At 35.9% G+C, this 16066-nt stretch overlaps 1 protein-coding gene across 8 annotated transcripts in view; it reads right to left on the reverse strand.

Moving 5' to 3' along the window:
* Positions 1 to 16066, reverse strand: part of HERC4 (HECT and RLD domain containing E3 ubiquitin protein ligase 4) — a 128515-nt gene that overhangs the window by 76857 nt on the left and 35592 nt on the right. For all 8 annotated transcript variants that reach the window (XM_037144384.2, XM_037144383.2, XM_037144381.2 and 5 more), the window contains 2 exons: positions 8442 to 8572; positions 987 to 1147 (listed from right to left, as the gene is read on the reverse strand). In XM_037144384.2, the coding sequence (XP_037000279.1) occupies positions 987 to 1147; positions 8442 to 8572 (292 nt within the window). The remainder of the gene's footprint in view (positions 1 to 986; positions 1148 to 8441; positions 8573 to 16066) is intronic.

The following is a 16066-nucleotide window of genomic DNA, read 5'->3' on the forward strand; positions in this document are numbered from 1 at the left end:
CTTAAGGAATATATTAATAACAATGAAAATAACCAATTCTATTGAAAGAATAATACAGTAAAAATAAATTATATATTTGGTTAAAGCAATAGGAATATAAAAGGCAAATTTTAAATTTTTAATATTTTAAATAGAAAATACATTAATATTTAAAAAAAAAAAGAAAGTGTTAACAATTCTGAAGTCCCATATATACCCAAAAGAATGAAAAGCAGTCTTGAAGCAGTATTTGCATACCCATATTTAAGACAGCATTATTCACAATAGTCAAAAGGAGAAAACAATCCTATTGTCCACCAATGAATGAAGAAATAAACAAACTGTGGTAAAGACAATATTATTGAGCCTTAAAAAGGAAACTATGACATAATGCTACAATGCAAATGAATCTGAAGATGATATTAAGTTTATGAAACAAGCCAGTCACAGGAAGGCAAATACTACATGATTCCACTTCTCTGAGGTACCTAGATCAAGTCAAATTCACTGAGACAGAATGCAGAATAGAATGGTTGCCAGCCAGTGGGAGGAATAAATGGAGAATTATTATTTAATAAATGAGTTTTAATTTTCAAAAATGAGAAGAGTTCTAGAGATTGGCTGCATTACACAAGCAAATGTGCTTAACAATATTGAACTGCACAATTAAAAATGGCTATGTTCGTATACTTTCGTTATGTAGATTTGTTGTTTTTATTTTTTACAATTGAAAATAAAAAACAAAAATACTCCTCTCCAGTTGTATCTAGCCACCACCCAGTTCCCACATGTCTAATCCTCTGAAACCACTTTTATTCCAAGTTCCTTTATACATACAAGCAAACATAAACAAACTAAGCAACCATATATACTGTTTTGTGTCTTATTTTCACAAAACAATATATCTCGAATTCTTTCACTTCAAACAGAAAACTTCATGATTTAAGAGCAACATTTTAACAGTAACACTAATGTGTGTAGTAAAGCTTTAATATAACAGAACTTACCAACATCTGGTGGACACTGCCCATTGTAAGGGAACCAATTCCCTTTCACAGTAAAAGGACTTTTCCTGTTGCTTGTTGAGCCAGTTCCGAGCTGCCCATTACCACCAAGTCCAAAGGAATAAATTCGTCCTGATGAAGGAACAAAAGCAGAAGTGTGCTGCCTAGAGTAAAATGATAGAAAACCTCAGACTTAATGTTACCTTCTAAATAATTCGCATTTAGAAAGCAAATATTAACTGATAGTTTTCCTTTTCAAAAATAAATTAGTACAACCATTATAGTTCTAAAATATTCTGTACAAAATATTAATTAGTCTTACCCTACACTAATGAATTTTGTACCATATAGGCAGAATGAATAAGCATGGTCCAGAAAATTTCCACAAATGTCCAAATTTAAAAGGTCCAGATCTATACTGAGATCCCTTATGACACATGACTTAGCCCTGAAGATAGCATCTAACTATGTTGTCCAAGGAAGTCCCCCCTCCCTTCCCCTGCCTCCTTTCCCCATCCATCACATTCTAATCTAGAGCTATGGTCCATGACAGCCCACTATTTGGGCACCACTCATAAGTTTAAGTATAAGAACTCAGCAAGTAATTAAGTATCAACCAGAAGATTTGCATACTGTGTGTGTGTGTGTGTGTGTGTGTGTGTGTGTGTGTGTGTGTGTGTATGCGTGTGATTTCCTTTTGAGAGAGAGAAAAAGAGGAATGCATGATAAAACAAAGATTTCCTTTCTTCTAGAGCAGCAATTTTCAACTAGTATGCAGGCAAGGGGCACTGGTGTATCACAAGAATGTTTAAAACATGCAATACCCAACTTACTTTTAGTCAGGGGCACTGACCTCTTTTACCTTAAACTTGTCGAATTAAAATATGACAAAAGTTAACACAACACTAACTCTCTGGTGCTATTTTTTGGTCAGATCAGCAAAAAACCATGTTTGGTGTGCCACAGAATTTTCGTAATTAGTTTATGTGTGCCATGAGATAAAAAGGGTTGAAAATCACTGTTCTAAAGAAACCGATCCTTGTATGTGTGTACTGAGTCCCTCTGTAGGTAGCAGAGTAGAAGCAACTGAAGCTAAAGAAAACCCATTAATCCAACTCCCTCTGCTCTTTAACTACTGTTTGTTTAGGAATGAGTTACCAAGATTTACCCAGCTCAGGTCTTGTGTTCCTCAATCTCAGGGTTTGTAGCTTAAGAATTGGAAAATTCTTAAACAGTATTGTTGTAAATACCTTCTCTCTCCCATTTATTCAATTTTCTTCTTGATAATATTAGACAAATGGTGTACCTTCCCAGTATATCCTATCAGTCTCTTATTCTCTCTTTTCTATCCACGCCCATTTGTGAGTAACATCCTGGATCTATTTTTTAAGTCGCTACTTTTCTCTTTAGCAATGTGCCCAACCTACTGTTTTAACTATTAGTTGAAATTCTAATGACTATGTTTTATCCCATTTCTAGAAGGTTTTTTTCCAAATCTGCCAGCCTGTTATTTCATTTAAAGCCCTTTATATATTGTAAAATATCATACATATACACAAACTCGGGACCACGCAAGCCCCACACCTACCTTAGGGCAGTCATCCTGAAGCTACAAATTCTCAGAGGACATCCAAAACAGGAAGGAGGCCAAGAACAAAAAAGTCTCCTTATGCTAGCAAGGGAATATTTCATTGTGAACTGTCCATGAGGTAGATTTATTAGGAGAAAATAGTTTCTCAGGCCTTACTACTGCTTCTATCAGTTCTCAGGTCTCATTTCCTGACCTAAACCTCTTTGCCATCTGTGGTATACTGTTTATAAAAAGGGCCAAAATTATTTCTTTCCCTATACCCACCAACACAGAGAATCTACTTCTCTATGTCTGACATCTGGGCTCTGACCTTTGGCTTGCTTTGAAGTGACACACAGAAATGACAGTGTATCAAATCTAAGTCTATGCCTCACAAATAGCTTTGCACTTTTTCCTTCTCTCTTTTTAGGAACACTGCTCTATACCACGATAAAAATAATCTAAGGTTATTAGGAATGAAGGATGACATACACTCTGGAACAGAGACAAGCTGTCCTAGCTAAGGCCACCCTAGACTATCCAGCCTCTAGCTGATCATCAGCTGGTCACCCTAGTTCAGCTAAAATGAGAACTGTGCAACTAAGCCCACTCCAAAATGCTGAGTCACAAAAACATTAGCTAAATAAATAATTGTTTTGAGCCACTCCATTTTGGGGTGGTTTGTTTAACAATATAGCTAATTAATACATTATCTAGATTGGCAAATTCTTTCAGGACAGCTCCAGAGTCAGTTCAAACTAACAGTTATGGTTTTCAGATTTCTCTGAAATGTTTTTGCTCTGTGAAATTCTCTTTACTTCTTGGCAAACTAATATATGTTACAAAAGGTGTTTTCATTCAAAAGGATTTTCAAGTTATCTACTGTCATATTATTGGAAAACTAAGTATAATCTACCAACTATCTTACCCTCAGAGTTAGATCAGCCAAGATCAATCAAAATTTTTTTAACTAAGGTCACTCTTTTAATGAAGAAAATGTTAAATAGAATCTTAACATATAAAACAAACTACTCTGGCTAAAGAAGGACTTAACAATGCCCAGTCTGCCTCCTTCAGGAAGCAGGAACTTACGACACATGGACATGATCTAAAGGGGGGAATGTGGGTGGGAGGGGATGTATAAGGTGGAGGGGAGTAAAGGGGGAAAAAAATGGGACAACTGTAATAGCACAATCAATAAAATACATTAAAAAAAAAAGAAAAAGGTATCCCATGCAAATAACTAAAAGAGAACATGGCCATACTCTTATCAAACAAAATAAACTGTAAGTCCAAAAAGATTACAAGAGACAAAGAAGGATATTATATATTAACAAAGACTCAATACAGCAATAAGATAAAAACAATTAAGACCATTTATGTATCTAATAATAGACCACTAATATATATGAAGCAAAGACTGACAGAGTTGAAGGGAGAAATATAGTTCTACCATAATGATTTGAGACATTAGTACCTCATTGTCAATAACAGAACAACCAGACAGAAGATAAGTAAAGAAATACAAAACTTGAACAAAAAAATTAACCAGCTATTTCTAACAGGACACTCTACCCATCAATAACAACATACACACATTCTTCTTAAATGCACACAGAATATTCTCCAGGACAGACTATACATTGGGTCAGAAATTAAGTATCATACATTTTAAAATATAGATAGATACCTTCAAAATATCTTCTACAACCAAACAAAATGAGAAATCAATAACGTAAGGAAACTGGAAATTCATTAACTTGTGGGAATTAAACAATACACTCTTAAATGACCAATGAATCAAAGAAATCACATGAAAACTTAAAAATATGAGATGAACAGAAATGGAAATACGGCACATCAAAAATTAAAGAGATGCTGGGAAAGCAGTTCTAAGAAGAAAATTTATAGTTACAAATACTTACATTAAAAAACAAGATTTTTGCCTTGGTTGGTGTGGCTCAGTGGATTGAGCGCCGGCCTGTGAACCAAAGGGTTGCTGGTTCGATTCCCAATCAGGGCACATGTCTTGGGTTGTGGGCCAGGTCCCCAGTAGGGGTTACAAAAGAAGCAACCACACACTGATGTTTCTCTCCCTCTCTTTCTCCCTCCCTTCCCCTCTGTCTAAAAATAAATAAAATCCTTTAAAAAGAAAAGCATAAGATATCAAATAAAAAACCCAACTTTACAATGTAAGGACCTAAAAATAAAAATAAATGAACTAAACCCAAAACTACCAGAAGAAAGGAAGTAATCAAGATTAGAGCCGAGCCCAAGAGATTCAAGACTGAGATCTAAGATTCAAGATCTACTTCAGGAAGATCTCAGGATGTCACCTTAACTTAATTTCGAATTGTGGTAAGCTAAACACCTCATGTCCCACTGTCTGAGTCACCCAGCAAGGATTCCCCTCCCTCGTATCCCGCTCCTACTCCCATTCTCACTTCTGAACTCTGATAATCCATTCCCCTTTGTCCAAAAGGTCTGATCATTGTCTTTGGAATTTTCATACCTACATGAATTCCCCACACACATGTATTAAACTATGATTTTTTCCTCAGGTTAAAAAGAAATAAAGATTAGAGCCGAGACAAATGAAAGAGAACAGAAACATAGCCAAAATCAATAAAACTAGAGGTTGGCTCTTTGCAAATATCAACAAAATCAACAACACTTTAGCAACACTGACTAAAAAAAAAAATGATTCAAATTATTACAATCAGAAATGAAAGCAGAAACATTACCACCAGTGCTGGTAGTAATGGTCATAATACAAATGGTCATAACAATTCTATAAACAATAACTTGCCAACAAAATTAGATCTCATACATAGATGAAAAGGAAAAATTACTAGACACACAAAACCTACTAATACTACATCAAAAGAAAAAGAAAACCAAAATACACCTATAACTAGTAAAAAGACTGAATCAATAATCAAAAATCTCCCACAAATCCTTGCACCAGATGGCTTCATTGGTGAATTTTATCAAATATTTGAGAACACTAATCCTCCTCATATTTTTCCAAAAAGATTAAAAAAGTGAAAACTTTCTAACTCATTCTACAAGGCCAGCATAGTCTTGATATCAAAACCAGATAAGCACAGTATAAACAAACTATAAACCATTATCTCTTACGGACATCCATGCAAAAATTTTCAAAGAACACTAGCAACATGAATTCAGTAGCATATTAGAAGGACTATACAGCAAAATACCAAAATTTATTCCTGTAATGCAAGGATAGTTCAACCTACACAAATTGAACAATGTAATATACAACATAAACAGAATAAAGATATGATCACCTCAACTAATGCAGAAAAAATTCACAAAATTCAACACTCTTTCATGATAAAAGACTTCAAACTAGGAATAGAAGAAAACTAACTCAACATAACAAAAGCCATATATGAAAAACATATAGCAAACATACTCAATAATGAAAGACTTAAAGATTTTCCTCTAAAATCAACAACAAAGAAAAAAATGCCTACTTTAACCACTTCTAATAAAGTTGGTACTGGAAGTTCTAGCCAGGGCACTTAGTCAAGGAAAGGAAATAAAAGGCATCTAAATAAAAAAAGAAGTAAAATTACCTCCGTATACAGTTTATATGACTTCATATGTAGAAAACTTTACGATTCCAAATACACACAAAAGACTATTAGAACTAATAAAAATTTCACCAAAGCAGGATATGAAATCAATATGCAATATTCAGTTGCATTTCTATATACTATACCAAACAATCCAGAAAGAAATTACAAAAATGCCATTTACAATAGTACCAAAAATAATACATACTTCAAGAATTAACAAAAAGGTAAAAGACAATGAAAACTACAAAAGATCAGTAAAAGAAACTGAAGATATAAATAAATGAAAAGAAATCCCATATTCATGGAATGGGAAACTTAATGCTGTTAAGATATCAATACCCCCCAAAGTATTCTACAGATTCAATGCAATCCCTACAAATCATAAAAATGCAAATTACAATCATGATTAAATAATACTACATATCCAAAAATTTTAAAATACCAAACAGTGACAAAGACACTTTCAGGAATTCTCACACAATACTAATGGGAATATACAATAAGGTGGCATAACCATTTCGGTTAAACCGTGTGACATTAGCTCACGGAATTCAAGTATCCTCTACAACCCAGAAATTCTAAGCAATATTATTTGTGATGGCCAAAAACTGGAAGCACCAAATGTCCATTAGCAATGGAATGAATACGTAATTATATATGCATGTAATTATTTTTTTAAGGTTTTACTTATTTGTTTTTAGAGAGATGAAGAGAAACATCAATTCATTGCTTCTTGCACACCCCCTGCCAACCAGGGACCTGGACTGCAACACAACCATGTTCCCTGACCAAGAACCTAACCAGTAATCTTTTGGTTGGCAAGCCAGTGCTCAATCCACTGTGCCACACCAGACAGGGCTATGTGTATATAATTAAATAAAATACAGCAATGAGACTTAGTGATGAGGAGCCATAGCTACATACATATGAATAATCATGTAAACATGATGTTAAAAAATTCATTAAAGGCTACCTACAGTGTAATCCCATGGATCTGAAGCTAACAGTTGGCAAAACTAATCTATACTGCACAAAGACACATAATGGGTGGAAAAAACTTAAACAACATGTTCAAACTGAGTTAACTAGTCAAAGTACATTTTGCCTCTTTAAGTCTAATTTAAATCACCCAAGGTAAAGCTCGATTTCAAACCTCTAACTCATCTATTTACTCCCAACAACTGGTAATCAGGAGATCTGCACTCTAATTCAGCTTTTACCACTAACTAACCCTATGTGTTAAATAATTAACTGGTCAATTCCCTCATTGATTAAAAAAAAAGGGAGGTGAAAACAAAGATAAATCTACAGTTTCCCTTTGAGTGTGATGCTACAGACAATAAATACAGTATTACACATACATTAGTATCTTGCCTCAGGTAAAGAAAGGTGAAATAATCGTATAGAAGATGTTTCTCCTGTTATTATGACTCCTCAGCAGAAAATTAGGCATTTAGAGGAGAATTATTTTTAAAATCTTAGATTAGGAGACTACTAAACAGCTCATTAAAAAGGAATCCTTACCTTGGCCAGTGTGATTGTTGGAATGTAATCCTGTAAAACTGAAAGGTTGCAGACTGAATTCCTAGTCAGGGAACATGCCTAGGTTGGGGGTCTCTCTTCCTCCTTTCCCCTCTTTCTAAGAATCAATTAGCATGTCCTTGGATGAGGATTAAAAATAAATCCTTACTTTCATTTGTAACTGCCATCTCCTACCAATTTGCAAAAATGACCAACACAAAGGGAAAGAGAGGCACCCCTATGTTCGCTAGGGCTTTTAGAAAACATGAAGTTGTTCCTTTGTACATGGAAATTTACCAAAAAAATGATACTGTAGACATCAAGGGAAAGACAGTTTAAAATGGAATGTCCACAAATGTTATAATAGAAAACATGGAAGAGTCTAGTGTTGCCCAGCATGCTGTTGATACTGTTGTAAACAAACAAGGGAATGGTTCTTCTTACAAAGAGAATTAATGTATGTGTTGAGCGCATTAAGTACTCTAAGAGCTGAGAGAGCTTCCTGAAACATGTAAAGGAAAATTTTCAAAAAAGAAAAGTATAGAAAAAGGAACTTGGGGGTTCAACTGAAGTGCTAGCCTGCTCCTGCCCAGAGAATTATACTTCATGAGAATCAATGGAAAGAAGCTTGAGCTGTTGGAATGTTTTCCCTATGAATTCATGATATAATAAGTATCAAAAAAATACCCCTGCTTTGTTTCATTTTTGAGTCCCTAAGTAATTGTGTTATAGAGATCAAAATACTCTTACATAACAGCTTACCTTCCACAAGCAATCTGAGTTACAATGCTTCCCATGAGTTCAAAAACTTTCCTTGGGTTTATTTCATGACTGGTAGAGTTATGACCCAACTGACCATACCCGCCAGCTCCAAAAGTAAACACTCCACCTTCCTAAAAAAGACAAAACCTTTTATCATTAGAAAGCCTGATAAAAAAAATAATCTTCAGAAAAATAAATTAATCTTTGATATAGAGCTAATTTTTTATCATCTTTACAATTTTAATAGATATCTGACTTTTTAGGGTAAAATGTTTTAAAATGAAGAGTCTTCCAGGTTCATGGCTAAATATTTTCACATATTTTTAAAGTATTTAATTATGGCCTTGTCATTATATTCAGTTAAAGTCATCATTAAAGAGATACTAACAATTTTGCATTGCCTTTTATTATCATTATATTCTTGTTTAATCCCAAGTACACACCTATAAAATTTGACAAAACCAGTAAGATGATAACTTTGGTTTTCAAACTAGTTATATTTTTAACATAAAAGCTATGCAAAGAATATATGCAACCAGAATGCACAAATATAGCTATTTTAGCACCCAATTTAAAAATCCTATTATAAAAGTATAAAACTGGATTAGAGGTTATATATATAAAAGTAATCACAAGCACAATGAGTATTTTTAATTGTTTTTCTTCATAGTTTTAGCTATCATACAATTTATATCCCACTTTTATCATTTAAGCATATTTATACACACTGCTATGCAACTAAATTTTTCTTTTTAAAACTTCCATCAAGGAAAATTTCAAATAAACAAAATTGAAAACTCTATATTTACTATTAACCTTTATCAGATATGATTTACAAATATTTTCTCCCACTCCACTGGTTCCCTTTTCATTTTGACTGTTTCCTTTGCTTTACAATAGCCTTTTTAGTTTGATGTAGTCCCATTCATTTTCATTTTTGTTTTTTAAATGGGAAATAGAGCATTTCTTTTTTTTTTAAGATTTTATTTATTTTTAGAGATGGGAAGGGAGGGAGAAAGACAGAAAGAGACATCAATGTGCAGTTGCCTTTCACATGGTCCCCACTGGGGATCTGGCCCGCAACCCAGGCATATGCCCTGACTAGGAATCGAACCTGCCAGCCTTTGGTTTGCAGCCCGTGCTCAATCCACTGAGCTACAACATCCAGAGCTCATTTTTGTTTTTGATACCTTTGCTTTTAGTGTCATATCCTAAAAATGATTATCAAGACTAACATCTAAGGAATTCCCTGCCATGTTTTCTTCTAAGAGTTTTTCAGTTTCAGGCTTTACATTTGTCTTTATTCTATTTTGAGTTACTTGTGACTAGTGAAAGCTAGGGATCCAGTTTTGACAATACCATTTATTGAAAAGACTACCCTTTGCCATTGTGTGTTCTTGGTGTCCTGTCAATGATTAGTTGACCCTACATATGTGGGTTTACTGGTGAACTATCTATTCTTTGTAATGGTTTGTATGTCTGTTTTTGTCATTACGGTTCTGTTTTGATGACTTTTTTTATATTATAATTTGAAACTAGGAAGTGTGATGTCTCCAGCTTTTTCTTTCTCAAGATTGCTTTGGTTTTTCTGAATTACTTGTGATAGATACCATACTAATTTTAAAACTGTCTTGTTTAACATTCCATTGGAATTAAGATAAGAATTCCATTGAATGTGTACATCACTGAGTAGCATGAATTAATATTACTGATTCTTCCAATCTAAGAATGTGGGATAGCTTTCCATTTATTTGCATCTTCTTTAATTTCCTTCATTAATGTCTTCCACAGTTTTCAGTGCACACGATTTTCACCTCATTGGTTAAATTTATTCCTATGTATTGAGCTGGCCAAAAAATTTGTTTGGCTTTAAAGTAAAACAAAAACACATTTTTCAGTTTCACCAACAACTTCACTGAATAATATATTCACCGTTTTGTTCCACTACCTTCTGCCATCTTTCAGACAGCTCCGTAATTCCATCTTCCCAAACTTATCTTTTTGAGCAACTATTCCAAAGAATGCCTTTTGTAGTCATCCAGGCAATTGAAAGTTTTTCTATTTAAGAGAATTTTATAAGGACTGAAATAAATGGAAATCTGAAGGTGCAATGTCTGGTGAACATGGTGGATGGATCAGAACTTCCCAGCCAGGCTCTAACAGTTTTTGGCTGGTCATCAAAGAAACATGTAGTCCTTTGTTATCCTGATGGAAGATGACGCATTTTCTGTTGACTACTTCCAGACGCTTTTCATGGAGTGCTACTTTCAGTTGGTCTAACTGGGACCAGTACTTATTGGAATTAATCATTTGGTTTTCCAGAAGGAGTTCATAATAGAGGACTCCCTCCAATTCTACCATATACATAACATCACCTTCTCTGGATGAAGAACAGCCTCTGGTGTGGTTGGTGGTGGTTCATTTCCACTGTCCCATGATCTCTTTCATTCCAAATTACTGTAAAGTACCCACTTTTCATTGCCAGTCACAATTTGTTTTAAAAACAAAATGTTTTCATTATGTTTAGGTAGAGAATCACACGTGGAAACAAAGTCAGGAAGGTTTTTTCTTCCCACTTAACTTAGGTACAACCCAAACATCAAAGCAATTAACATAACCAAGCTGGTACCAGTGATTTTTCAACGCTTGACTTGGATATGCACGTTGGCTATCTCCCATGTGGTAGAACACTGAATGTTCTCAATTAATGTCTCGATTTAATAGCTATCAACTCAACTGGTCTATGTGACCAACCATGAAGCATCGATTGTCCAGTGAGAAATCTCCAGCACAGAACTTCACAAATCACTTCTGACATATGATCATTCACAGCACCTTCTCCATACACTGCATAAATCTTCTTTTGTGTTCAGTTGTGTTTTTACCTCTTGAAATAAAGAATAATATGCCAAAAATGTTGCTTATTTTCTTTGACCTTCAATATTAAAATGGCTGCACAAAAATGCACCAATTTTGATAATAAGATTTTTAACAAATGCACGCTGATATGACAATGGTCATAATACAATCTAACAAAATTGATTTCAATATAGTTAAAGACAACATAGACTACAGCTATCTTTTGGGATAAAACCAACAAACCTCTTAGCCCAGGGGTCCCCAACCCTCAGGCCACAGACCAGGCTGCACAGAGAAAGAGGTAAGCAACAGGCATGCGAGCGAGTGAACCAGTCCTGGCATCTAAAAGGTTGGGGACCACTGTTTTAGCCAATGCAATATTTTTTATACTACCATAAATGATATTGCTTTTCTTACTTTCTATTTCTGATAAGATGTTTTCTTACTGTATAAAAATACTATTGATTTTTATATATTGATTTTGTATCCTGCAACTTTACTGAACCCACTGATTAGCTTTCTGGTTTTCTCATATAAGGCCTTTATCACGTTGAGTTACACTCATTCTGTATCTAAATTGTTGAGAATTGTTACCGAAAGGTTGTTGAATTTTGTCAAATTCTTCTGTATCCATTAAGATGATGATTTTTATCCTCCATTCTATTAATGTGGTTTATGACACTCACTGATTTACAGATACGAACCATCTTTTTATCCCAGGGATCAACTGCAGTTGATCACATTATAAAATCATTATGACACGCCATTCAATCTGATATTGCTATTATTCTGTTTAGGAGTTTTGCATCTATGTTTACCAGGAACATTGCTCTGTAATTTTCTTATAGTGTTTTTGTGTGGCTTTAGTATGAGGATAATGCTAGTCTCATAAAATGAGTCTGGAATATTTACTTACTTTTCCATTTTTTGGAGGAGCTTGAGATAAATTGGCATGTATTGTTTTTCAAATGGTAGAATTCACCAGTGAAGCCATCGGGTTCTGGGCTTTTGCTACATCCCATAAGTTTGGGTATGCTGTGTTTCCAATTTCATTTCTCAAGACAGTTTTTGATTGCCCCTTTATTTCTTCTTTGAGCCCACTGCTTATTCAGGAGTATGCTTTTTAATTTCCACACATTGGAAATATTCTGGCTTTTCTCCTGTTACTGATGCCTAGTTTCTCATCATTTTGGCTAGAAAAGTTAACTAGTATGATTTCAACCTTCTTAAATTTGTTCACACTTGTTTTCTGACCTAACATATCTCTACTATAAAACATTCCATCACTTCAGGCCAAGATGGAGGCGTAGGTGGAAACACTCTTCTGCCTCCTCGCACAACCAAATTTAAGGACGACAAAGATTTAGAAACAAAAACACAACCAGAACAGACAGAAAACTGAACTGTAGAGAAGTCCAACAACCATTCAACCAGACTGATAAGAGAGGCAGAGTCAGCAGCCTGCAGAGAAGGATCGTGGTAGGAAAAGGCAGTGGCAGCCAGACCCTAGAACACAGGTGGCATGGGAGGACGGTGGTCACACATTTGTGCACAGAGAAACTAGGCAAAAATGGGCAGCAAAACAGACTGTGCAACCCAGGGACCCAGCAACAGAAAAAAAAGCCTAAAAGCACCAACTAAAAAGGTGCCAGCTTATGGGAAGCGGCAGAGGGGACTTAAATCCAAGATAGAGCAGAACAAGTACCACTGTTCCCTCTCTGACAACACACCCACATACTGCATCACAATCCAGTGACCTGGGTTGCCCTGCCCTGGTGAAGACCTAAGGCTCCACCCCTCATACATAACAGACACAACCTGACCAAAAATGGCTTAATCAGAAGAACAAATCAAAGCCTCAGAGCTGGTACTTTTAAGTGACCAAGAGATAGCCAAACTATCTGATGCACAGTTCAAACAAAACACTGGTGATCAGGATGCTCACAGAACTGGTTGATTTTGGTCGCAAATTAGATGAAAAAATGAAGTCTACACTAATTGAAATGAATGGAAATGCACAGGAAACCAATAGTAATGGAAAGGAAACTGGGACTCAAATCAAAGGAGTGGACCAGAAAGAGGAAAAAAATGACCAAACAGAAAAGGATGAAGAAACAAAAATTCAAAAAAAATGAGGAGAGGCTTAGGAACCTCCAGGACATCTTTAAACGTTCCAACATCTGAATTATAGGGTACCAGAAGGGGAAGTGGAACAGCAACAAGTGAAAAACTTATCAGAACAAATAATAAAGGAGAACTTCCCCAATCTGGCAAAGGAAATGGACTTCCAGGAAGTTCAGGGAGCTCAGAGAGTCCTAAAGAAGTTGGACCCAAGAAGGAACACACCAAGGCACATCATAATTACATTAGCCAAGATGAAAATGAAGGAGCGAATCCTAGAAGCAGCAAGAGATAAGGGGACAGTCACCTACAAAGGAGTTCCCATCAGACTGTCAGCTGATTTCTCAAAAGAGACCTTACAGGCAAGAAAGGGCTGGAAAGAAGTATTCCAAGCCATGAAATCCAGAGACCTACATCCAAGATTACTCTATCCAGCAAAGCTTTCATTTAGAATGGAAGGGCAGATAAAGTGCTTCTCAGATAAGGTCAAGTTCAAGGAGTTCATCATCATCAAGCCCTTATTACATAAAATGTTAAAGGGACTTATCTAAGAAAAAGAAGGTAAAAAATATGAAACAGTGAAAGGATAGCAAACTCACAGTTATCAACAACCACACCTAAAACAAAACCAAACTAAGCAGACAGCTAAAACAGGAGTGGAACCACATAAATGGAGATTATATGGAAGGTTAGCAACAGGGGAGTGGGAAGAGGAGAGGTGGGGAGAAGGTACAGAGAATAAGTAGCATAGAAGGTAGGGAGAAAATGGACAGGGAGAGGGCAAGAGTAGTGTGGGAAATTTAGAACCTAAAGAACTTATGACACATGGACATAACTAAAGGGGAGGAATATGGGAGGAGGGGACACGCAGGGTGGAGGGGAATGAAGGGGGGAAATGGGACAACTGTAATGGCATAATCAATAAAATATATTTAAAAATTAAAAAAAAAACATTCCATTGTGCTCTTGAGAAAAATATATATGCTGCTGCTGGATGAAATGCTCTGTTACATCCACTTGATATAAAGTGCAGTTCAATACAGTATTTCATTACTGATTTTCTGTCTGGATGATCTATCCATTGCTTTAAGTTGGTTACTGAAGCCCCCTATTATTACTGTGTTTCTGTCTATTTCTGCCTTAAAACCTATTAATATTTGCTTAACATATATAGATGTTCCTCTGATGAGTGCTAATATAAGTACATCCTCCTGAAGAATGTCTTTACTATTAATTTCTAAAGATCATTTAATACTAAGAACATGTTCAAATTTTCCTGGTTATTTTATTACAGAACATCAGAAAGATGTCTGGCTGGTAATGTGAAGAAGTAGTAGGACTTCCAGCCAAGATGGAAGTATAGGTAGTTACACTGTGCTTCCTCACACAACCAAAAGGACAAGAAATTTAAAAACAAAAACAACCAGGACTGCCACAAAATCTAACTGTATGGAAGTCCAACAATCAAGGAGTTAAAGAAGAAACATTCATCCAGACTGGTAGGAGGAGCAAAGACAGTAGTCGGGGAGGAGAGGACGCATGGCAAGGTGGCAGATGGAGGACCTGGCAGACTGGGTAGTCCCACATTTGGGTGCAGATAAACCAGAAGGAACAACCGGGGAGTGGGAGACCATGCAACCCAGGGTGTTCCAGCATGGGAAAAAGAAAATCTCTATCTGTAACCTCAAAAACCTCTATCTGTAAAAATCTGTGGAGGTTGCGGTAGCAGCACAAACTCCCAGCCTCACAGAAGAGTTCACTGGAGAGAATCACAGGGTCCTGTGATCCTATAATCCTACACATCCAGGAATCAGCACCAGAAGAACCCAATTTGCTTGTGGATAGTGAAAGCCAGCCTTGAGCCCAGCAGCAAGTGGCACTGTTCCCTCTCAGACCCCACCCCCACAGACAGCACCAAAACCCAACAAAGTGGGTTACCCCACCCTGGAGAATACCCAAGGCTTTGCCCCTTACAAAATAACAGGAATGCCAAGACAAAGAAATATGGCCCAAATGAAAGAAGAGATCAAAACTCCAGAAAAACAGCTATGTGACAAGGAAGTAGCCAGCCTATCTGATGCAGAGTTCAAAACACCAGTAACCAGTATGCTCACAGAAATGGTTGAGTATGTCACAAAATAGAGAAAAGAAATGAAGGCTAGGCAAAGTGAAATAAAGAAAAATACACAGGAAACCAACAGTGAAAGGAGGGAAACCAGACTCAAATCTATGATTTAGAGCAGAAGAAAGAAAAAATATTCAACCAGAACATAATGAAGAAACAAGAATTCAAAAAAAATGAGTAGAGGCTTAGGAACCTCTAGGACAACTTCAAACATTCCAACATCTGAATCACAGAGGTGCAGAAGGAGAAGTAGAAGAGCAGTAAATTGAAAACTTATTTGAAAAATAATGGAGAACTTCCTCAATCTGGCAAAGGAAATAGACATGTAAGTCCAGGAAACTCAGAGAGTCCCAAAGAGGTTGGACACAAGGAAGCACACACCAAGGCACATCATAATTACATTACCCAAAATTAAAGATAGGGAGAGAATCTTAAAAGCAGCAAGAGAAAAGGAGACAGATAACTACAAAGGAGTTCCCATAAGACTATCAGCTGATCTCTCAAAAGAAACCTTGCAGGC

Source organism: Artibeus jamaicensis, unplaced genomic scaffold (assembly GCF_021234435.1).
Source record: "Artibeus jamaicensis isolate MK-2021 breed Jamaican fruit bat unplaced genomic scaffold, CSHL_Jam_final contig_332, whole genome shotgun sequence".
Taxonomy (NCBI): Eukaryota; Metazoa; Chordata; class Mammalia; order Chiroptera; family Phyllostomidae; genus Artibeus; species Artibeus jamaicensis.